General features: G+C 33.9%; 2 protein-coding genes across 2 annotated transcripts; both read right to left on the bottom strand.

The window, feature by feature from the left end:
* Positions 1-1,812: 1,812 nt before the first annotated feature.
* Smp_195090 (hypothetical protein) lies at positions 1,813-5,151 on the bottom strand (the record flags this gene model as incomplete). The annotated part of the gene is made up of 3 exons (XM_018794913.1): positions 1,813-2,125; positions 2,874-2,962; positions 5,035-5,151. The coding sequence occupies 3 exons, from the start codon at positions 5,149-5,151 to the stop codon at positions 1,813-1,815; spliced, it is 519 nt and encodes a 172-aa protein (XP_018649278.1).
* Positions 5,152-18,889: 13,738 nt separating this feature from the next.
* On the bottom strand, positions 18,890-26,342 carry Smp_169200 (hypothetical protein; the record flags this gene model as incomplete). Its single annotated transcript, XM_018794912.1, has 3 exons — positions 18,890-19,226; positions 20,268-20,356; positions 26,226-26,342. 3 exons carry the CDS (start codon positions 26,340-26,342, stop codon positions 18,890-18,892), a joined length of 543 nt encoding a protein of 180 aa, XP_018649277.1.
* Between the last annotated feature and the right edge of the window lie 375 nt (positions 26,343-26,717).

The following is a 26,717-nucleotide window of genomic DNA, read 5'->3' as shown; positions in this document are numbered from 1 at the left end:
TATACCGTATATAAACGTTTGATTTCTTCCTGTTGAGATTGCATGTGCAAGTATAACCAATGAGTGAATAAATAAATTATATATTTGTAATATCCTAATGAGTAGAAAAATTAGATTTTCTGACGTTTCGTGACTCAGTGTAAGCCACTTCTTCAGAGAATAAAATTATCAATGAGTGAATAGCTTACACCACTAATGTATCCACCAATATTTATGATGTCTGGGTCATTCGGATTAGCCATAATTACACAATATCGATAAGCCTTATTCTCTTAACAAATACACTTTCTTAACTAGTCTGCATTCTTTTTGGAATCAGTGAAGATGACTGACTGAATCCTATATGAAAACTTCCAATCAGTGATCAAACACTATTATTTTAGCATAGAATCGAACTATACAGAATATTTCATAATCGTCTGGTTTCTCTCTCTTCCAAATACTAACCTACGTAGAAATATGCTGATTATGTACTGCATATACATATCGGTTGGTAGTATCTTGATGTGACAGAATCATTACTGTAGTGTTCAACATAGAAAAAGCAAGATTTGCTGTCTGTCTATTTCTTCCATAATTGGTAATCCCAATGAATACGTCTGTCTTTACGTTTATGGATTACTAGATGAAAATGATGTACTGATAGCATTTTGAGTACCTTAAAAAAACGTTTCAAGAAATTACAAATCTGTCAAATGTTGAGTTCGAGTAGAAGCGTGTTAAGATTCTAGGGATCCAGGAGTTCTGTGTGACGATAAAGATTTGCAGCCTCGGTGAATATCATTGACGATTGTGCGTAGTCTGAGCGAGAAAACGCATTCTTACACTTCCCATTGATAATCACCACAATATCATCAGTGTCTATCTCATTGTAGTGAACATTATTGTTAGAACATGAAAATGAAGCAAGATTAGCCATTAGTTTGAAAATGTGATCTTCATTCAATCGATTTTCGTATTAACTCAGTATGAATGTTGCTCAGTATAGAAATGATTTGCACTGAATAATCGATTGTGGATTTTCGATTTGCTTAACTGTTTAGTATGCAGCTGACTGACTTGAAGAATCGATAGAGCACCAAGTACTTTTAAATTGCATCACTTTTCATACTAAATTATACAACCAAGTTAGATCACTGTCCTTATGTCAGAAACTATGAATCTCTATATGGTTGGCATCATTGAAGTTTTATTTGCATAGCTGACACGATTTCCAAAGAATGTTCAATCGATAACACATTCATACTCATTAAATAATATTACTATTTTAGTACTCTACTCCTGTTACAATGATATACATAGATAGATAGATGGATAGATATATCATAAAAAATTAATTATATGGTATGTATATGTGCCGACTGATCTCATACTGAATTAATGAAATTCCATCCAGAAAACTTTCAATCAAGTATAAACTACAAAGTATTACGTGATAGTCAGTTCAGCTTAAAATAAGAAATAACTAACATTCAATGAGGTATATTGAAGTAAATTTTATAAGTTATATTTTCGAACATGACACAAACGCATATGTTACAGTTTCAAGCTCACATACACATCAATATGACAGTTCAACAAAATAAATAAATTGTAAACGTTAATGTGTAAGTGATGATGTGATTAAACTGTGAAGGATTTAAATTAAAATAGTTTGGTGAACACTAAATAAAGTAAATGATAGTTTGACACTTGAGTTGATAGTTGTATATGTATGCGGTTGATTAAACAACAATATGAGTAAACATAATTCAATGACGAATAAATACTCGTTAAGTAGCTGGGATTATCATAATTTTCTTTGATTCAATTTCAATGTTTAGGTGTGCGCCATACTAAATAACACTTTTCTTTCAATCGAAATTGTAAAGATTGTTCAGGTAAATGTGAATATGATATCCAATATGAGCCATCGATTATAACAACATGCCATGAAGGGTCAAATGTCTTATCAAGCCATTGTTTTATCATTTGTGTCATATCTTGAACTGATAAATTTTTATCTAACAATGATCGAACAAATTCAAATATTTGGAATTGATCTTCTGATGACATATTTTGTGAGATTATTTGTAAATCTTTCGGCAGTGGTCGGTTATTGATAACACTCTTCCGAAGAGTACGTCTGAAAAAAATGATAAAATGATGAATTATAATTTCTACTTGTTTGACAGATAGTATTTTGTCGTCTGAAAGAACGAATCCTGAACCAGTTCTGTCAATATATGAGGCCCTACCTTCCAAGATCAAATATGACATCGATTTAAGATTTATTAGGCAATAAGTTTCCATTTGATACTTAACCCAGTAATATATTTGTGGCTCACATTAAATTATCCTCCACATGAAAATCCTGTCGAAGAATGCATATGGTAGGTTTAAGCTTTGACTCCATGTTTAGGGGATTTCTAACACAACTCAATATTAGTCTGAAAAGCAGTTGAGTAAACATGAGGGATAAGTTGACACAACGCTATGAGCGAAGACGTTTTTAAGATGATAAATGGCACTTGTTGGTTTATATTTTAATATTATTTTCTCTATAACATCAATTTCTCAAATTGTATTGAGGTGGCATACAGTTTTCCGGCTTAAAGTTTATGCTGCTTTCACTTCTCATCAGTTAACTGGCAGTGATTAGACTTAGTTAATTTTGAACATGTTTATGGACTTGCATTTTATGTCATGTTACATGTGTTGTCCACGAATTTCATCTGGACTTAATAAAAAATGAGAAATATTCTCATAACTAAATGTAGTACACACAGAATCAAACATTTCAAATAACTAGTTCAATATATTTTAAACTGTATCGCTTCCAGTTAATTCATGTTAAAACTAGACGTAATCAGATCCAAAATGACTACACTTACGCTTGTTCCGGTTTGACACCGAGGACATCACAAAATTTTTGAAATGTTATAATACCACTATTTGTTGGATCGAATAATGATTGCCATCTCTGTATGATGAAAATTACGGTAGATAAGAAATATATACGAATTATCATGAAAATTTATAAAGTAATTACATTATGTACAAAAACAAATTTTGTTTTTAAAATAAAACATACCTTTTAACATGGTTGAAGTGCTTTTTGTCATAGTTTTTCCTATTTACACTTTCCCATGAACAACCTAATGGGTACTTTTTGTTGGAATTCGTTAGTAGATAAACATACCATCAAGTCCATACTTACTTGCTTACGCCTGTTATCCCTCGTGGAGGAGCATAGGTTACTCACCTGCCTTCTCCATCCAACTCTGTCCTGGGCAATCCTTTCCAGTTATTTCCAGTTGTTATTCATCCTTTTCATATCTGCTTCTATTTCTCGGCGCAATGTGTTCTTTGGCCTTCCTCTTTTCCACTTCCCTTCCGGATTCCAAGTTAGGGTTTGCCTTGTAATGCACATTGGTGATTTCCATACATTCATATAATGGTAATCGTAGATGTTCGCGAATTTCATTTATTGTAATATAGTTAGCGAGCACACAAATGGGGTTTAATGGAATGTATTAGAACACACAATTACAGAACGTCTTGGTAAAATCTGAGGATTATAGAGTAAATACTTATTTTGCAAAATCTCAAACTTGACTGTTTCTTTTGTAAATATCAGTCAACCGTCTCAGACTTCATTGTTCTTTTGTCTTCACACCAATCACTCTGCGTTCTCATTCTCTTTTCTTTGATGTTCTTAACCTTCGGCCTCCATGCATTCCACTTATGATGGGTGATACATACTACTTATATCTATCGACATCAGTCGCACACACCACAGTAATACATATTATTTTTCTTATTATATATGATGTTGCTCAAAAATTTTAGTAACAGAAATGTTCGATACAATGTTTACATGAAAATGAATATGACGTCATAGTATCTGCCTTATCTGTATTTAACTCTGAACGAATTCAATCATTTGTTAACACATGTTTCTGAGGTTAATTTTATTACTCCTCAGTCTTTAAATAACCTATTTTATACGTCAAAAAATAAAATACTGATAAGACATTGTTTATATCAAGACACTTTTACCGCCTGTTTTATACATAAAATGCAATATACCTAAAAGCATACGTTTTTGCCATATGTTGAATAGCCAAGATGAATAAGTATGTCATATTCTAGATATTTCTGTCAGTCTTAAGAGAATGTTTATAATATGATTATTATTTCTAATTATTTTGCAAGAGGATAAACATTACGTAATAAAATTTAAGATGAATATTTAGTTTCAAAACTGACTCAAATAGCCTTGATTGGTCTAACATTTTCATATAAATATTCATGTATATTAGAGTAAAGCCTGATGACGATCTAATTGAAAACAATTGTTCGCTTACATATGTTGTTCTAAACTATATTGGTTAATCTAGCCACCTTAAGTGAGTTTAGCAGTACTTCTTCAAACAGTTTGTTTCTTAGCAAATCTGTAGTGATTCATCGAAAACGTTACCACAGCTTTTTCTAGTTGTCACCCTCTTTTAGGGATAAAAAGATTATGACACTACTATATACTTTAAATTATTCCTCTTCTTATACATTAAACCATATTCTAAATGAGGATATAATTCTGATGTTTTGAATTTATATATATATATATATATCGTTGCAAACAACAATAACGATCTACATTGTGCTGTAAGAATTGTTTTTTCAACACTCCATGTCGTCCAAACATGTAGCAAGACCTATGTAACTAAACTACCTTGCACATTGAGTTTAACATTTGCATGTTACGCTTAAGTACATTCTATTCTTGGTAAAAATGTCCGAGTTGTAGTCTAGAAATATTCAATCATATACTATCCATGTAAACTACTATGGGCTGAGAATACCATTTAATATCTTTATAAATCTATCACCTCACAAATCTATTCTGCAGCGTTATATAGTACTACCGACTGCAATATGTTCTACTATTCTAAGGATATAGCTTGGACTAGTTTCTTGACAATTTAAAAAGTAAGTCTTTTCAAAACATTAATTACAAACACAGCAACCTTTTTAAAAAAACAAATTACCAACCGTTATCATCCCTTCATCTAAATGATTATGTTTTACATAACGTCTCAGTTCATCTCTTGTAATTGTTTCATTCTGTTGCTCATCTATAGCAAAAAAAATATTAACAAATGGTTCCATTGAAGTCCGAAATCTGCATCAAATGTAGATAATAGCTATATATATATAAATATGATTATGATTGCTTTCACTGATTCGTAACTTATGTTCTCTCGATTATTGATTAGCTTGTAACATACTTAACATTTAAATAGCATCTACACATGAATGTAATATTTGATAGAAATTTTAAAGTAACCAATTATGAAACATACATGTGCACATTACCTAATACTTTTGTTCAATCATTGTACTTAAATCTTAATCATAAGAATGAAATGATAGAAATGGGTATTCAAAGGGAGATTTGTCATTAACTAACCTTATTTTTCTCTATAAGAAATTTGTTTTATTTTGATATGAACATGTTTGTCAAGTGGGAAAACTTTTATAAACGAAATTCAAAGGATTTCATTGTCAAATAATTTAGTTTGACAACGGGTTTTTTTCTTTTTACTTTTTAAGAAGAAAATCCATTCAATATATGTTTTAAAGCAATTAGTCCCTTGGATAAACTTCGATTGTGTAATAAGAAGACGAAGATTATCAGAACTATATGATGATATATTAGTGCTATACATTTCGAATCAATCTGATCACACATATACTTGTTATGAACATTTTTATAGGAAAATTAAAAGGTCAACCTAGACTGGAAATGGGGGGTAAGAATAGACAAGGATAATAACAATAATGTGAAAACAATTTACCACCTAATCACTCTGGATAATAATATTACCAGGGTAGGTTTAAGGAGGGAACAAACTGTTTTTGGGGGTTTTGAATTTTCGTATGGCTAAAGCTTCAATAAACCTTAGTATACGCCCTTTTACACTTTTATGCAACACCACAAAAGCCTAGTTAAAATCGATCTTATTACCTAATTTCATTTAGTATTATTTGTTTGAATCTTCCCATTGATGTTTTTGGACTGCAACTGGTCAGTCTCTAATTTACTTACTTACTAACTTACGCCTGTTACTCCCAATTGAGCATAGGCCGCCGACCAGCATTCTCCAACCCACTCTGTCCTGGGCCTTCTTTTCTAGTTCTATCCAACTTTTGTTCATTCTTCTCATGTCTGTCTCCATTTCTCAGCGTAATGTGTTCTTTGGTCCTCTCCTCTTCTCCTTTGACCTTCAGGATTCCATGTGAGGGCTTGCCTTGTGACACAATTGGGTGATTTCCTCAATGTGTGTCCTATCCACTTCCAGCGCTTTTTCCTGATTTCTTCCTCCGCTGGATGGAATCTGGTTTGTTGTCTCCCACAGTAACTTGTTGCTGATAGTGTCTGGCTATCGGATCCGAAGTATCTTGCGTAGACAGCTGTTGATAAACACTTGTATCTTCTGGATAATGGTTTTCGTAGTTCTCCAAGTTTCTGCCCCATACAGTAGAACTGTCTTGACATTTGTATTGAAAATTCCGATCTTGGTGTTGGTTGACAATTGTTTTGAGTTCCAGATGTTCTTCAGTTGCAGATATGTTGCTCTTGCTTTGCCGATCCGCGCCCTCACATCTGCATCTGATCCACCGTGTTCACCAATGATGCTGCTCAGGTATGTAAAGGTTTTCACATCCTCCAAAGCTTCTCCGTCAAGTGTAATTTGATTGGTGCATATTGTATTGTATCGGAGAGTCCTGCTTTTCTCTTTGTTTATATTGAGACCTACTGCTGCTGAGGCTGCTGCTACACTGGTCGTTTTCTCCTGCATTTGTTGTTGCGTTTATGATAGAAGAGCCAGATCATCCGCGAAGTCTAGATCGTCTAGCTGCATCCTGCCTGTCCACTGTAGCCCGTGATTTCCTCCAGTTGTTGACGTCTTCATGATCCAGTCGATCACCAGGAGAAAGAGAAAGGGTGAGAGTAAGCAACCCTGCCTAACACCGGTCTTTACCTCGAATGAGTCGGTGAGTTGTCCTCCGTGGACGATTTGGCAGTTTAGTCCATCATAGGAGTTCCGTATGATATTGACCATCTTCTCAGGCACGCCGTAGTGTCGAAGAAGCCTCCATAGTGTTGTCCTGTCCACGCTATCAAATGCCTTCTCGTAGTCAATGAAGTTGATGTAGAGTGATGAATTCCATTCGGTTGATTGTTCCACAATGATCCGTAGAGTTGCGATTTGGTCTGTACACGATCGATCCTTACGAAATCCAGCTTGTTGATCTCGAAGTTGGGCGTCCACGGAATCCTTCATCCTGTTTAACAATACTCTGTTGAAGACTTTTCCTGGTATTGAGAGGAGAGTGATGCCCCTGTAGTTATCGCACTTGCTGAGATCGCCTTTCTTTGGTATCTTGATCAGAAGTCCTTCTTTCCAGTCTATTGGTACTTGTTCTTCGTCCCAAATCTTACTGAAGAGGATGTGGAGTATCTTGGCAGTTGCTGTTACATTTGCTTTCAGTGCCTCTACCGGGATGTTGTCTGATCCCGCTGCTTTCCCGCTCTTGATTTGTCTAATGGCCATGCTGATCTCTCCAATTGTTGGTGGGCCAATATCGATTGGGAGGTCTGTGGGTGCTGCTTCGATGTTGGGTGGGTTCAGTGGAGCTGGTCGATTGAAGAGTTCTTTGAAGTGTTCTACCCACCTGTTTCGTTGTTCTTCAATGTCGGTGATTACTTTGCCTTCCTTGCTTTTCACTGGTCTTTCTGGCCTACGGTAATTTCCAGCAAGTTTCTTTGTTGTATCATACAGTTGTCTCATGTTTCCCTCTCTTGCAGCCTTTTCCACTGTCATCGCTAAATCTTCCACATATTTACGTTTGTCGGTTCTGATGCTCCTCTTCACTTGCTTGTTTGCTTCTGTGTATTCGGCTTGTGCCTTGGCTTTTTCCGCTCTGGTTCGGCTGATATTGATTGCTGCCTTCTTGTTCCTCCTTTCTTCAATCTTATCCAGTGTACCAACAGTGATCCATTCCTTGTGATGGTGCTTCTTTTGGCCCAGAACCTCCTGACATGTTGAAACGATTGCTTCCTTGATACCTTTCCAGTTGCTCTCCATGGTAGTTCCCTCTCCATTGAGTAGATCATGAAAGGCCTAGAACCTGTTGCTGAGGGCTATGTTGAATTTGTTGAGTTTGTCAGCATCTCGAAGAAAGGCCGTATTAAACTTTTGTGATGTTGTCCTCCCCGTCGTCCACTGCTTCTCAAGTTTTAGTTTCATCTTGGCGACCAGTAAATGATGATCGGATGCTATATCAGCTCCTCTTCTGGTTCTCACATCCTCCATAGTCCTCCTGAACATTTTGTTGATGCAGATATGGTCGATTTGATTCTGTGTAGTGTGATCCGGTGAAATCCAAGTGGCTTTGTGTATGTTTTTGTGTGGGAATATGGTGCCACCTATGACCAGTTTATTGAAGGCACATAGGTTTGCAAATCTCTCACCATTTTCGTTCCTTTCTCCCAGTCCATATTGTCCCATGAAGTCTTCGTATCCAGTGTTGTCCATTCCAACCTTGGCATTGAAATCTCCCATCAGAATGGTCAAGTCCTTGGTTGGGCACTTCTCGAAGATCGACTGCAGCCTATCGTAGAATTGGTCTTTAGTGTCTTCATCGTAGTCATTGGTAGGCGCATAGCATTGAATGACGTTCATTGTTTTGAAGGAGGCTTTGATGTTCCTTGTTCCATGAGATTCCCATCCAATAAGTGCATTTTGTGCTTGTTTGGACAGCATCAATTCAACTCCTTGTGTATGTGGGGCATTTTCTTCTTCATGACCGGAGTATAACAGAAGTTCCCCTGAAGATAGTCGTTGTTGTCCAACCTGTGTCCAATGTGTTTCACTGATTCCAAGCACCTCCAGGTTGTATTTTCTCATTTCTGTAGCAATTTGAAAGACTCTTCCGGTTTTCCACATTGTCCGGACATTCCATGTACCGATAAAAATTGTCGCTCTGGTTGTAAGAAGGTGCATCGGCCTCATGACTTCCGAAGGAACTCGGCTATCACCATGAGACGTCATAATGATTCCTTCTACTCACAGGGCATAGTTTGAATGGTTTGAATGTTTTTTCTGGTTAGTGTTTTTAGCGAGTTGGTTTTCTACGGGATGGGGTCGCTAACCCCATGCCCAACCCTCCTCCTTTACCCGGGCTTGGGACCGGCAGTAACCCCCGGAGGAGCTGCAGGCGGAGTTCAGTCTCTGATTGGCATCTTATAGCTTGTTTCGATTATATGTTTGGCAATAGAGGATGATGGATGTTTATCCCCTACTCTTATTGGGTCATTTGATTCTATTTGTTTTTGCAACCATTTTGGTACATGTTCACCCACCCTAATTTTCAGATCACGATTGCTCCTCCCTATGTATGTGTGATCACACACACATTTAAATTGGTAAACGTAGTGGGATGTGACACAATCGTTTTCATATCTTTTAGGTTTTGAATGAAGCATTGACCTCGTTCTTTCTTTGATAATGATCTTCGCTGCACAATACGTTTTATTGATGACTGATTTAAGCTTTTGTTTCAATAAAAGGCTATTTGAATCACCTCTAAGTGGTAAGGTGATGTAGATAGGCTTTTTCTCCACCAAGGCTACAGTAGGTCTCATGGTGCCATGAACTTTCCATCTATTGATAAATTTAGGTGGATAACCATTCCCCATTAATGTCTTGTTTAACAACTTAACATCATCATCAATAGCGTCGTTTGTGCAAATACAATCAAGCCTGTTAAATAGGCACCTTACCAAACCCCGTTTGTTTTGCACAGGGCAATAACTATAGTAACTAAGATATTGACCCGTCCACATCGGTTTTCGAGAAATGGATCGTTTTATTGAGCCATCTTCTCGTCTGCTTAGAAGTACATCTAGGAAGGGAAGTTGGTCGTTCTTCTCCTCTGTTCTTAACAAGTATATGTGTGATCAGATTGTTCGAAATGTATAGCGCTAATATATCACATAGTTCTGATAATCTTTGTCTTCTTATTACATTATCGAAATATACGTTTTATTGTAATATATTAATTAATCTGTTTACATTACACAAAATTGAGTATGATGTAAATAATTCTTTAGAACTTGAAAAGCATAAAAACTTCCTAAAACTACTTGTAGCATTATATAAATTACTTTTAATCCGTTTTTAATAATATAAGTCAAATCTTTCGCACTACAGAATGATATCACTTAAAGAGCCATTGTAAATCAAGAAGTAATGGATAACTACTGAGTTATGTGTGCTTATCTACTATCTCATCAAATCTACAAACTTTAAGTCTACAAATCATTATGATCAAACCGCTAGTATTTCTGACATTATAAGTCGGAAAAGCAAGTAAGGTACTCATCATTATCTATTATCAATTGTCTCAATCTTCCGTGTGACTAATCGTAGTTTAAAATAATAACACGCTAAGATCAGGTTGGGTAACAAATGGGAATCTCGGACGAAGATTCACACTAAATTCATTTAGTATTGTTTGTTTGAATCTTCCCATCGATTTACACTACTTATGAAGTCCTTAAGAATCCGTTTTGGAGTCTTACAAAGGTGATCCTAATACTGGCTTGAGTAACAATGTAGTGATAAAACATCTTTTGGTGTGTGCTACTGATGTCGACAGGTATAGGTAGTAGGTATTAGCCACCATAAGTGTAGTGCCTGGTAGCAGAGGATTAAGAAGATCGAAGAGAAAAGAACGAGAAAAGAGAGTGATTGGAGTGGAAACAAAAGAACAATTGATTGACATTTCGCTAATGATGTACTTGCTGTAACGTTCTCAGATTTCATCAAGAGATTCTGTAATTTCGTGTTCAAATACATTTGGTTGTGCTCTCCTGTGTTCTTTCTCACTACAGCCTGAGTAACCAAAGTTAAGGCTACAAAACCTAGGTTCATAGCTTTGAGCAAACCAAAACATGTTCTGTACAACTACATTTAATTACTACGTCATATTTGAGCAGAGCAAGAACAACAAAGTTTTCACAATACAATGAGTTCCATTCTATTTCATGATTTAACATTTACCGAAAGCCTAAAATCAAAAGAATCAATATAATTATAGATAAGGATTGAAAACGATTTACTTAATGAAGTTTAAACGAATATTCGAAGTGGAACCTCAAATCCTAAAAAGGAAGACAAAATACAAAGTGTAAGATTAAAGTGTGTTTAACACTTAAGCTTACTTTTATGTTTGACAAACTTACTTACTTACTTATGCTTGTTACCCACAATGGAGCATCGGCCGACGACCAGCATTCTCCAATCCGCTCTGTCCTCGGCCTCCCTTTATAGTTCTATTCAAGTTTTGTTCATTCCCATCATGTCTGTCTCCATTTCTCAGCGTAATGTGTTCTTTGGTCCTCTCCTCTTCTCCTTTGACCTTCAGGATTCCATGTGAGGGCTTGCCTTGTGACACAATTGGGTGATTTCCTCAATGTGTGTCCTATCCACTTCCAGCGCTTTTTCCTGATTTCTTCCTCCGCTGGATGGAATCTGGTTTGTTGTCTCCCACAGTAACTTGTTGCTGATAGTGTCTGGCTATCGGATCCGAAGTATCTTGCGTAGACAGCTGTTGATAAACACTTGTATCTTCTGGATAATGGTTTTCGTAGTTCTCCAAGTTTCTGCCCCATACAGTAGAACTGTCTTAACATTTGTCATCTTTGAGGAAATAGTAGTGCAAAATATCACTTGTTGTTTTTTTAAACATGTATTTGTTTTTTTTTAATTGTCAAATATAGTAGATTGTATGCTATATCTGTTCAGATATGATAAATAATCAACATTACTTTTTGACTTAAAGTGTCACTTAATCAGCATTACTTATGTTTTAATTTGGTATGATAATTGTTCATTGTAAAATTCACTTTATTTTAGCAATAACTTAGTATGATATATAAATAAGATAACCCAGAACATTTGTTTGATAATAATTCAGTGAAGAGTTCATCTACACATTTCCAGTATTGTCACTTATTTAAATAAAGCCAGAACAAATATTGATGCAGAATTATATATATATATATATATATATATGTTCGCATTTCTGAGCATGTTCCAAAGAAACTGAGGCTGTCAGGGACCAGGGCTCTCAACAATGCAATAGCTCGGCATTTACTTGACACCGGGTATATCATTGAAATTTCTCATGCTTTCAAAATCATTAGCAGACAAAGAAGTATGGCTGCTCTCCGGTTTACTGAAGCGATCACGATAAAAAAACTTCAACCGGATCTATGTATTCAAAAAGAGACATTAATAAACTTATTACTACCCTGGTAATCCAATTATTTTGTGTGTTTTTCTTGGTCATTAGTTTTATTTTTGGTTAATATTTGGTTTTGTATTATATTCTTCTTCCATTACCCAATTCTTAAATCATCCTTTCACTCACATATTTCCGCTCACTTGTTTCTCTTAAATTTGATTAACTCTCCAAATTCTATTTAATTATTGCGTAACCCATCCTATTTGTTTTTACTGCCATGAATCCTTTATTACTTCTAAAATTATCATACAGTTTGTCTTATCTGTCTCTGAACTCCACTCAACTATTACACCACCCACCCTTTATATTTCCTTGATTCTAACACCTAATAACCTCTGACCTTTTTTTTAAACATATATATATATATATAGTTATCATCGATGACATTTTGTCATTCCAGTCCTTTACATTCACTTATGCTTATTGTTCCTCACTATTTATTATCTCTATGCTAAAATTCTAATAGATATTTGGTTGTAAGCAGCTGACGAGAAACTACGAAATATAATGAATTCATATTATTCTGCATCAATATTTGTTCTGGCTTTATTTAAATTCATAATGGGAACTAATTGCATGAAATTGTCACTTATATCTGATATTTCCCCTCTTGTTGTGACAGAATATGTCCGAAATCCGTAACCGATACACAACGTGAGGCGCGCAAATCCCTCAACTCATTAGTTGAGTGAAAGCGCCATAGTGAGCGAGAAAAAATATGGGGCTTCCAAATAAATGCACAAACACTTATTTATATATATAAAACTCTACGCCTTAGGAACTTAATCCATTTCTTAGACAATCAAATGCACCTGAACTTCAGGTCACTTCTGATTGTCATCGACTGACCTTCTCATTTGGCTACTTCTGATAAGCTCACCATATCACCTCTGTCTAAAAATACGGTTTTCATAGTTATGATAAAATCCAATTATATGAACGAAGAATATTCTTTTCAACCATTTCTTATCAGGTTCTACAATTATAAATCTAAATTAAATGATCCACAAAAGAAAATTGGCCAAGTTTAAGGCAGAGTACATCATTTAAGAAACTATAACACGTGAATCAAGGAGTGTTTGTGTTATAAAATAAAATCGAATCGTTAATGTAGGGGCTGACTAATATGTAGTGTTAACTTGAATCAGTTTATAAGTGAAATAAAATCGTAAGATAAATGATCAGAATAAATAGGGTGAGATGGAACAATGGGATTACAAATCAGAAATTACTTAATATGTAAAATAATATGAATTAGGTCAGATATAGTAGATAGGGGTGGATGCTGAATAAATTTCTCTAAAAGGTTAGCAAGTGTAATAATAATGACAATGATAAAATATATAGGCAAAATAAGTTTAGATTCACTTAGTATTGTTTGTTTGAATCTTCCCATCGATGTGTTAGGACTGCAACTGGTCAGTCTCTAATTGGCATATGTGCATACTGTGCGTATTGCGTTTAGGATATAGAAATGAACACTAATCAAATGACGTTACCATATTATAAAATTGATTATTAACAAGTTGACCCTAAAGTTGGCCAGGGTAAAAGAAGCGGCTGAACATTTTTCTTTTGGATGCAAAGCTCTGGCTTTTTAATCCGAATAGCGATTGCCTCAGTCGTCTGCAGGATTCTCAGTCTGACGGAATTAGGTAGACTGCTGTTAACATGATATATTATTGTAAAAGATTGCTTGATGTTGGCTCTATTTCCCATCTGAACTAAATGGGCTAAAATAGAGCTGTTAACCGTTTTGACAACACCTTTGCTTAACCACACTGGGAGGTGCCCACGAGCCCAAGTATACACATTCCTAGAACATCTGCCTATATAACTTGCCCCACAGGAGCAGTTGAATTGATAGATACAGAAAGAAGTGGCTAGTCTAGGCAATTTATCTTTCAACATCGTATGGAAAACATTAGTTGTAGTTTACCTGTATTAAAAGTCCTTTGGATTGATCTTCGTAGCTTCAGTCTTAACATTTCACTAGGTGCGTCGCCTCTGAGTTATAGACGTATATATAGGGGCTTTTTATTCACAGTTAAACATTCTTTATGCTCTCTTTTACTAGCTATGTTTTTATTTATAAATTTCTCCGGGTATCCGTTTTCTCTCAGGGTCGTGTATAATGCGTTTGTTTTATCTTCAACCATATCTCGAGAGCATATGGTCTTGATTCTATGGTGTAATGTCTTAATCAGGTTCCTTTTGTATTGTAGAGGAACAAAACTGAGAATGTTTTTATATTGACCCGTCCATTTTGTATTCCTGTTTATGTTTCTCCTTAATGAACCGTCTTTTCTCCTTGTAAGTAGAACATCTAGAAAGGCTATTCTACCTCCATTTTCCTCCTCACATGTGAATTTTATGGACGGATGAACTGTTTTGAATAGCTGAAGTGTCTCCATTAAGTCAGTATAGTCGTTACATAGGATGTAGTCTTTTCTGTTAAGTAGGACAGTTCCTGTTCCTTTATCATGTTTTGCGATAATCAGATTCTCGTTATTAATAAGTTCACTGATAGCCTCCTTATGTTTTTTAGTCAAAATACTTCTGTAGTTATTTCTACTATTCTTCAACTGATAGCAACAGTCATCGATGCTTGTTTTGAAACGTTCAAGTTGTAGATCAGAAGTTGGGACTAGATCGGATGTCTGACGATTTAGGTTTTCAAATTGGATGTCTGTATCCATATTATTTACGCGGTTTTATGTATCACAGAATTTTAGGTCTAGTGCTTATACTTCAAGCTTTTCTTTATTTAATTCATTACTTGAAAAATTATGCACAAACCATTTCAGTTCAGTCGGAAATTTATTTTCAACCAGTTGGTTCTCTATGCTTTTGAGAAGTTAAATATGTTTCTTGTCTGATCTTTCTTTAGTTATCTTAGTGAAGTAAAACATTGTTGCTAATTTTAATTTTTTTTTTAATAATTGTAACATGAATACAGAAATAATAGATTGAAAACTTGATAATCCTTGTTTCTTCGGGAAGCGAGATTGCTAGAATTCTTTCAGGATACGCATTATATTTACTTTTCCTTTACACATATTTCATTAATGTTACTCTATTGTACTTACTTAATATTGAGTAGTCACAGTAATTTTCAAGAAATTGCACGGCAGAGTAAATCTGCACTAATCGTAATATGTTGTTCAAAATTTTAAAGATCAATCTTTTTACTCTGTCAGCTTTAAACTACTAAATAGTAGTATTCAAACATAACATAAATATTCCTTGAGAAGTCATTCACTTATCCACGGAAAAGACTTGTTTCTAGAGAAGTAGTTTCAGTGATAAACTTACCGACGCACATATATCTAACAAGTGTATTCAGAACGTCTGTTTGAATCGACGTTTTCACTATTTATGTATGACGGCAGTAATCATCTTTGATTTTTTTAATCGCATCTCATTTTATTTAAACCTGTTGTGTTGCTACTAATGTTAACCGCTAAATGTTTGACATTGGTTTTGTCAATGTTTTCTGACAGATAACCGATCTAAATTTGAAAAACGAATCCCTGTAGACCTCCAAACACTCACCAGTTTCTAGTTTTCTCCCAGCAACCAGAAGAGTAGAAGGATGACAGAGGTAAAATATTTATCAGTCATAGGGGCTACAAATAACCTACAAAGAATGTCAACTGAAAACCACAATGGGCTATCTTCAACTTTATTTTAGTATGATTGTCCACTAATATCAATTAGACTGACTGATATATTAGCAACATTCAGCCATGGATACCCTTCCTTTCTGTGCCTACTTCACTCACGATAAAAAATATTTTAAGAACTCTCTCGAATCTCACTTTCTAAGGATTTATCGCATATCTTTAGATAGACCCACTGACTTTGAACTAGCAGATGGAAGCGCTATTTTTTTGTGACAAAGACTGACAAAATGAGTCGATTTTGACAGACTTGAAATACTATGTAAAGATGACAATAACATGCATATAATCACGAACGTTTTCTTCGAAAATGATTTGTATGAATTTTTAGTCTAACAAAACGTTACATAACTAAGTGCGTAGAATAGCTCACTGTTGAAATCGTGAATACAAATGTTTACTTGACTTTTGTAAACTCATGCAAAATGTAAATGGTCATGATGTCTGTCTTATTGTCAGCGAGTGGATATAACACTTCACAGTTTCCTCTGTACTGGCTAACGCTTATGAAACAGGGTTTTCGGGAAAATATAATTTATGTAGGTTGTTATTACTTAGAAACACATAACTTAAGACCATCGCTCAATAGTGGTAGAAGTAATGAATGAAGTTAAGAGGACAGCTCCGAGCATACTCGACTAGTCACTTAATGAGATCTCTAACAGTCATAGACTAAACCGAAGATGAAATATGATTAGTCTGTCTAACAACCATGCAATTCATGCTTTCGTATGAGAAAGTTAAACATAAGTCAAGAGATGTCGCATTTAGACATGGTATTACTCCATTAATCAGTGGTTGAAGTTTACGGCCATATAGTGAGTTATAAATTTCTTAGTTATAACCCATAATTCCATTTCAGTCCTGAAAAGACAAAGTCGTAAACAGGGACGAATAAACATCCATTCCTTGAACATTTTCGTTTTCTCAGAGCGTTTCATTCCACGTCTCAATTTGTTTGTTTCAAACTGTATCTTCTTCTTCTTGAGATCTTTTATCATTTTAATAACTGTTAATTTGTTGCTTTCCTAGTTATTATGATACAAATTGCTGTAACATAGTCCCATATACATTTTTGTTTGGTTCGAAGGTATGAGCCACGAAACACTATAATGAAATGAATCTATATTCAAAACTTTAAATATTCCATTTGTTACAGCGTATTTAGTATATGATTATCAATCGAATCCAAGACATAAATTTCTGCCTAATTAAAACTTGTCAGCTGGATGTATCTACATCATACTGTTGTCATTCGCAATGAGATGATGATTGCTTAAAAATTTAACAATCACGTAATTCCTTACTCTGAAGAAAACACTTATCACATTTAATCAAATAATGTTCTGATTCGTAGTAGTAATTGATTATTGGCTTAAATAACCACAACATTATCTTTCACTGTTATTGCGTCTCTGATCATCATTCGATATTTCCTACATAGTTTTCGAAGTGATTTTGATGGTCTATTTGCTATCATCTAACGTAATGTAGATCCACAAAATAAGTAAACCTGTCCTTAACTTTATTATGTAATTCATGTAAATACATGTTTTCTTTGGTACTAACTTTTGAACATTAAATTTCTAAAATGTGGTACGTATTCAAGAAAAGAAATTATAGCTACGAGTCTTTTACAATACAGTTATCTACACCAATAATCATTTAAAAATAACCAATAAAGCTTCGAGTGCTTAGACCTATGTCAAGTCCATATGGGTCATTCCGGACAGACCAGTTTATTCATTCTTCTTGAGTTACATTTTTACCATGACTGTTTTTATATGATCCTATGTGTGTGTTTTGTTAACCTTATTCATCGCATTATCGTAATTTATTTAGATCAAATCGAGTTGGCACACTTGCCTAATCCTTTCTGCTTCTTCACTTTGTTTCTTTGATTATCTGTTTGAGAAAATGAATGCATGAAATATGCGTATCCAAAATTCGTTCTCACGTTTGGTTTATTTAAATCTGTTATTCACTAACACGATACAAGTCCATAATTATACACATTAATAGCTGGGGTGTATACTTCGTTAACATCATCAGTGGGTCATAAAAATTTATCATATCCATCATAATCCAATATTAAATGTTAATATTTGTGTATAATTTTATTAAGTACAATCCAAGTAACCATGGAAAAGTTCATCTGTACATCTTAATTTGAATCAGAAGGGGTTTTGTGGAGATTTCAGTATTTTTCATAGGTGAAATCATGAGTCAATTGAAGCTACACCACCATGGAAAAACTGGAAGCACTGGAAAGCCGTTTCGTCCTATTATGGGAATCCTCAGCAGTGCACATCCACGATCCCGTCTCGCCAGATTCGAACCCAGGACCTACCAGTTTCGCGCCAGAGCACTTAACCGATAGACCACTGAGCCGGCATCCAATGGTGTTAATGTCCAGTGACTGACTTCAAGATACATGTCCTGGAGTACTAGTGGGAAGCAGTGACCAGTGGAGTTCAACCACGTCTGTTGTGAGATAACAACTCACTGAAGACAATTGGTGAACGGTTGCTCAAACTACGTGGGTTGGTTGAAGTTAGACATTAACACCGTTGGATGCCGGCTCAGACATCTTAATTTATTCTGAAGATTGTTTTTATCTATCATTGCTTTAGACTGTCAAGTGTTCATACTTCTAAACTAATCAAAGATTTGCAAAATATCTGTTACTGTCTTTATGAAAGACAATAAATTTGTCAATATAAGAAATAAACTTCTAAAGTACAACAAACTGATACAAATGAACTCTCAATTTAAAAAAAAACAATTACAAAGAAGTTTTTCGTCAATTATTTCTTTATTGTTATGAATATAATCGAAAAGATTGTTTAACACAATTGATATTGACCAGGTGTACACCATATTAAAAAGCATTTATCTCGTAATCGAAACTGAAATGATCGGTTCTCCGAATGAGTAAATGACGCACCATAATCCCCGCGTACTACCACAACATGCCATATTGGACCATAAATTTTATGTAGCCATAATTTTAAATTATGCGCAATTTCTTTATTATCAAGATCATTAGGTGGAAACAACAAACATCTAGCTTGTTCACTTATTTTTATCTGATCAGTGATACTCATTTGGTGTGCAATAATATAAATATCGGATGCAAGTGTGTTAGCCGGTCGTTTTTTAAATTCATCCTTAGCCTTTCGACTGTATTCATATAAACAGAGATGAAAAAAATTCAGAATATAGAAGTAGTCAATGTTCAAATACATCTTGAGTAAACATGAATATATTCAATAATTAAATTAGATAACATTATTATAGTTAATAGATTAGATTTTCCTTGTTAGAATGTGAATTAGATCGAAAATAAAGGCTTATTTATAATAAAATATTACTCAATAGACTGCAACGAATGGGTTTTAAAGGGAAATGAATTAATACCTACAAAACTTACTTAATATTATTGATTGTTATTCTTAAGTTTTAAGTAAATTTTATAGGATTTATATACATGATACCCGAAGTTTGTGCTGATGACGTCGTTCAGAAGGACGATGAAAGCTCCACGACCAAACCATCCAGCTCAGAGAACTCCATCAAAATCATCCACCTGAGTTACAAATCTTCTCCACCATTTTAATAGTCAATCCTCTATTCATGTTATGGATTAATCAACAGAGAGTTGATTTAATGTTCAGAATGAAAATTATGATTTGTGCAGTTTATTGTTTTACTTATTCACATTGTTTCATAAATGTCAGTTGATGAGAGGATTGTACGGTTTCCAGAAATTATTATCAGTTGATGATAAAAACTTCCGCTTACTATATTCATTCATTCCCACTGTTGACCATCGTTAAAATGTCTTTTTTAGAAAAAAGTCTAACTTTAACTCTGGTATTTATAATTGATCAAACTCAATGTCAGATAATCAATGATTGACGATATTGTTTATGGATTAATTCAATTTAGAAAATAAGTATAATTGGCTACTTACTCAGTAGTCAAATGATAGCGTTACAAATCGTTAGCTATGAAGATTATACTTTTTATAAACTATAAACACATCAAACGCTAGTGAAGAACTAGATGGCTAATTGTCTCCGGTGTTTGGTAACTTTTAGCTGATATCATTTTAAAATGAAATTTGCTATCAGACAAACCTCCTGATACTCAATCATTCACTTAATAGAATGACATAATATTTGTAAGTGTTATTTCCTATTTCCAATTTAAAAGACTTACGCGTCTTCCATTTTTACTCCTAGTACATCGCAAAACTTTGTTAGTGTTATGTAGCCAGTATGCATTGGATCAAATAAATTTCTCCAGCTCTATAGGTAATTGGAAAAAAGAAATACATTGTCAAAGAAATCATCTGTCTAGTACAAGTAATAGTACTATCAATATATTATCATTGTACTAGGTAAATAAATTGTACACTTAATTCCTAGAAAAGCAGTTAATATACCAATTACATATATGTATTCTCATTAAAACTAAATTGGTAATAGAAAATTATACTTTCTTACCGATGACTTTGATGATCTTAGGTTTCGTTGATTCGAATATGGTAGAAAGTGATCGTATAACAACGAAAAGGTTATGTCAACAGCATAGACTAAGTGTTTTATTCCACGAATATGTGTTTTCAACTCAGCTTATTTTCAAAATACTGGTTTATGTATTTTGTTTTAAGCCGAGCTAAAAATGTCGTTCACGTATTTAAACAGTAGTTAGAAAACAAACCTTGACGCTTCAGATCAGTTTTGTTAGAAGTAAAACCTTTTCATCACGAAACTACTTGTACTGCGCATCCTGAGTGTTTTTCTATCTGTAGTTTATAATTCATCAGCTGTATTGAAAACTGATTTATGAACTAGCTCTACACTCAGAAATTTATTGAACTGTTAGGCAATAAAGCTTAACAAACTAGATGAAGACTATCATTGTTTAATATTTAATTATTGGTTGGATGTACCTGCATCTCAGAGTTGATGTTCACTCTAGGACTCAAACCCAGTAACTTTCGCTTCAAACTCCATCGCGTTATCCACTCGGCCACTGAGTCCTGATAGCCACTTGCTTGTTCAATGGGGTGAAGTTTAAATTCATTTAGTATTGTTTGTTTGAATCTTCCCATTGATGTTTTTGGACTGCAACTGGTCAGTCTCCAATTGGTATATGTGCATACTGTACGTATTGCCTCGATATAGCCTAAATTCACAAGCATGATAAGCGAAGATGAATTTAGGCTACATCGAAGCAATACGTACAGTATGCACATATACCAATTGGAGACTGACCAGTTGCAGTCCAAAAAACATCAATGGGAAGGTTCAAACAAACAATACTAAGTGAATTTAATTATTGAATAGAATCCACAACAAAATTACTTCGGTATCAATGTAAATCATTACTTTGAAAAAATCAATATTGATGTAGTTAGTTGATATATTCTTGAAACATTTCTACTCATACGCTCCAAGACCAAAACTTACCGACCCTATAAATATACACATATATGTGGCTATATAGTTACATATGTGGTTTTTAAACACATCAATAAATTGAAGACAGTTAATAAAAAAAAACTATATCCAACAATGCAATCCAGTTTCATTACGTAAGAGATAAAAATGTTGCCTTATAAAACAAAAAATGTACTAACTCAAACAAACAACATCATACATCTAATTTGATTTTATAAAAAAAGTCGATATCAAATGACTAAAGTAGGCTCCAAATACAAACTTTTTTTTCTTCTTTTAAAAGATCTCGTAAAACCGATTTCTTGTCAGGTAATTAACATAAAGTTACATTTTCATTCAATAAAAAAAATATAATTTAATCAAAAAAAAACGATTAATGATCGGTATCTGTTAGGTGATTAAATCATTAAAATAAGCTTGACAACTGATATTTTACCTGGAGAAAAAAACTTTCTTCATCAGTAGTGAAATTTAGATATTTAAATTCCAATTCTATTCATTTATGAAGTTATAAACTTGTATATGCCAAAGTATGTACATTATGATAACAGAAAGGTGGATAAATATATTCCTTTCTGTATTTATTTATCTGTTTAAAAACATAAAAATTGGTACCAAATACATATGCGCCACATAAATCATTCGATTTGCGTGAGGGTTGGGATACTGCCCGTTCACCCAAACTGAAACAGGTGGTTTTCTTAGAGGGGGCCACACCCGGAGCCTTTGACCTAAAAATCTAATCCACAAGGAATTGGAACAACGTTAAGAGATACAATTCCATGGTAGCCGGTAACCAACAAGAGGCTCACACACCTTATTTCCCCTCAGGATCCTGGAGCCCATGTGCACCATTGATTTGGAATCAAGGTTTTCCAACTCCACTAGGTGAATTCTACATATCCACTAACCCAGTTAAAGCGTAAGACCTTCGCTTTTCGTCCTCTGAGTTTCGTAAACAACACACCCGCCACGAGAAGGCAGTGAGTAGGACTTCCATGGCAGTGGTTGTATGCACGTAGCCATGTGAAAGCATCTCGAAAGAGAGAGCTGACTTTCCCCACTCTCAACCGTACCAGGGCATTTGAGGGAATTCATTTCTGAGCAAATTTTATGATATCACGACTTTAAATCTTCAATAATACAGCCATAGAACATTTCATATTATCATACTGTCTATGGTTTAAGACTGTTTAACGTAATTAGCAACCAAGTTAATACGATTTTCCCGAGTGCTACCAAAGCAAGTTTTATATTTAAACATTAGGGTCTTCACATCATCGTCAGGATAAAGTTCAAAGAAGAGGATAAAGTATAGTTTTTTTAGAGATCCAGGATCATATTATTCAACGCAGAGAATATCACACTATAAAAACCTGTCTGTCTATTTGAACACGTTCTGTAAATAAGTCAACATTAGGAGTGAAAACAAACTTAACGAACTATTTTTTGGTTAGTCGTTTGAATTCGAAAGTATTTAGTTTAATGTAAATGTACGTCAAACCTGGTGAATTTATAACCCTTCAGAACTTGAAGATAATGTCAAATATAGGTGTATTTATTTGCATTATGGTTAAACTACTCCAAGGTTTGAAAAAAAGAAATAAATATTGATAAATCGGCTTGTATTACAGCTACGTTTTCAAAGTTTCAGCTCCACGAGATATAAGCAGTCCATAGTATATTGAAATAGCAATAAATCTTGTAAGACAGTTACTGCTGGTACTATTAAGTATGAAAATAATATAAAAAGATGAAACTCAAGGTCTCCTAAGACAAAACTGTACTATTTTAATTCTATGACAATATCGAATTACTAAAGAAAAGGAGAATTGTTTTTACGACAGACCTTATGAAAATATCAAAGAAAGTAAATGTCTGAACAAAGTAAATGCTATAGTTTCTGGAGACGAAATTAGGCACTTATGGTTATTGTCTATAATGTTGAAGTCTTTGTAGGTTATTATCAAATAACCACAAGATGAATGTACTACCAAACTTATTATGTAGATTCAAAGATGGATAATGTCTTGTAATCTTACAATTCTAAGATTGGAAATTGTTATAGGTAACCAAATATTCAATTGAATTTAAAAAACACTATCACTGTTATCTATGTGTTAGAAGATGAAACAATGATAAGGTTTGAATTTCGCGTGATATTTACAAATGAACCGATTAAGAAATACCTAGATGTTACGTTAGAGTGTTTAGAATCTGACGTCAACTTAGAAATACATTGTCCGTTGTATCTCCTTCAAATTATTAAAGCATTGGAATCATGCCTATATTCCACTTTTTTCATTTTCGAGAAAATCTATACTGGTAAACAGAAGAGTCATCAGTGTATCCTTCAGCTTCCTCAATTGATGCAGATGTGTTTATACATTTTTTATACCGAGGTTTTTTCTTCAAATGTATTTTTCTACGAAGATGTCTAGTTATGGTGTCCAAATAATGCCTTTATTATTGCAGAATGAAATTGATAAGAATGGCGTTCAGAACAATGTCAACAGCATATCATATAGCATCAGGTTTATCAAGTAGATTGAATCTGTTGGCCATGAACTAGTACTTCATGACTGTTTGCTTTAAAGAAAACGGGATCATTATATAAAAATCAGCAAATCCCAAAAACGAAGATAATCTTAGAGATATACAGTTTATAACTCAGCTGTAAGGATCTGATAGACAGAGTTTAATAACTCGGTACAGATGACATAGAGGTTGCGCTGAATTAAAATATATCTACACTGAGCATGATTGATTACCCTGAAAAGTGAATGTAAAAGACTATTAAGAAAGCAAGGGAAAAAAGAGATTCACTTCGAGAATAAGTTAAAGCTATCGTTATTCTCCTGCAATAATGGGACATCGAAAAAAGCATGAACATTCCTAAATAAACATGAAATAAATGTATCTTTTCGAACAAATAATATTCTTAGTTTCTTATTGCTAAAAGTCAAAATTTTCAATGTCAAAAGAGAAACACAGAAATTAGGTCTGGGGAATCTAATTTGATGGTCACGTTGTCATATATTTGGTCGAGACGTTGAAAATATTAAATGAAAGGGTGACGAAACAAACCTTGTTTAGAGCACATTTCTATGGATTTAGAATACTCCAAATGTTTGAAAAGTGATCGACGATAATACTGCATATTTTAGAAACGAAACATAATCAACTTCGATAGAACAAGAATCTTTCATCAAGTATTCTGATTCTTTTACTAAATAGCTGACAGGCGAAAGACAACATACCTGAGTGAATCCAAAAAACTCAAGCAAATGAGTTCGAATGCAAGTGATTGCATCACTGGAATTTATCTTTCATTCCTACATCCCTCTACAGCTTATAAAATATAGATATCAGCCGCGTATATTTAAATAATTATTTTAAATACCTTGTTTGGATATGTCTTTGACAATTTGTTCTAATACCTACTTTCCTACCATTGACCTGTACCCTACTCACATCAATCAAAAGCGTAATTTTCACCGGCCAATGAAATGCTCATTATCGGATTCATAATAGTAGTGAATTTGGTTTGTTAATATCAATTGTAGTCAGTATTATTATTGTAGTGTCGTTCACTATGTTAAGCCCACATAGTTTATTCTGGCTTCCAAAGAAGCCAATCTACTCATTCTTCTTAAATCACATTTTGACCTTGTCAATTATTCGCTTATCGACCTTGACTGTTTTTATATTAGTGTATGTAAGTTCACTTTTTATCCTATTCATTACATGCCCTTAACTTACTTCTATCTGATTATAAATATCGACTCATGCTTATCTGAATTGCGTTGGCTCACTCTCTTTCTCCATTGCGCGTTGCTTTATTTTGCTTCTCTTTACGATCAACGATTGTAAGAAGTATACTTATTCAAGAATTCATTCTTGTATTTGTCTTATTTAATTCTGTTATTCACTAACGCTATTTACGCCGATGATTATACACGAGGATTGGAGGCATGTTTATTTCGATAAGAAGCAGCAAACGATCTATCTTGAGTCAGGTATTGAACCACAAAATTATCTCCCATGTTTATTTTGGATAGTGGAACTGATTTGATGTTCAAAGAGATGTTTGAAAACCGTTTAGTTCATGGTTGCTTATCAACTCTATTTGTATTCTGTAATTTTGAATTTTGAACATTTTACTAAAGTAGCTCAAACCAAACTCCCAAAGAAAACGTAATTATTTCTTATCACGGTCCCTAAAGTTTGCAGAAATATCATTTCAATTTTTAAAATATTATTTTTAGTGTAACTGTCAACAGTTATTTGTGACACCACTGATTAGTCAATATGACTTTATTTTAAGTTTCCCTTCAATATGTGTTATTCTACAGACTTCAAGTCACTGAAAATGGTGGCCTTACTGCCGTTTAATCTACGAGCACTAGGCAATAAGCAAATACAAAATACTGAATATGACTACTCTATGACAGGAATCTTGATGGTTCCTGTCGTCAAATAATTGATGAATTGGTGCTATTCAACATACTTAGTCGTTAATTGATTTACTTCCAAGTCAGCATTCGATAATATTTCATTAGATAGCGGTTACTAATGAAACATTTGTCTTATGAATAACAACTAAGTAATATATTCTTTAAAAAACAAAACATCATTCACTCTAACAATGAATGGTCTTTATTCAATATCAAATGCTCATAATACAGCAGAATCATTTTCGACAACTTACTTCAATCATTTTTTCGTCTAAATTATTTGTTTCAACATAATTCTTTAATTCAGTCATACTGATTTTTTCATCATGATCAAGATCAACTGCAAAAAATGCATGTAAAAATGGATCCATTCAATTGAACAATGATTTAAAGTAAATTAGTTCTATGTATTTTTTTAAATGATTGACGCAATTTATATTTTGCACAATTTGTATTTATACTGCAACACTGTTGACTGATATATCAGTTCAATATCACATTATAATTGATTTTGTAAATTCAAGATGTTGGAATGACAATACTTACTTTTAGTTGATTTCGTTCACGCCTATTAGAATATGAATAAATGATATACAAATTATTCTAGTATAGGTATGCACATGTATGATGAGATGATGCAAATATTTACATATACATCAACATATGCACATGCATAGATAGTAAATAAAGAGTATGAAAAAACTCCGACTTAATAGAGAAAACAAATTAACCGATTATATCGAGGA

The sequence above is a fragment of the Schistosoma mansoni genome, chromosome 1 (genome assembly GCF_000237925.1).
Source record: "Schistosoma mansoni strain Puerto Rico chromosome 1, complete genome".
Lineage (NCBI taxonomy): Eukaryota > Metazoa > Platyhelminthes > Trematoda > Strigeidida > Schistosomatidae > Schistosoma > Schistosoma mansoni.
This window is presented reverse-complemented; position numbering and strand designations above follow the sequence as displayed.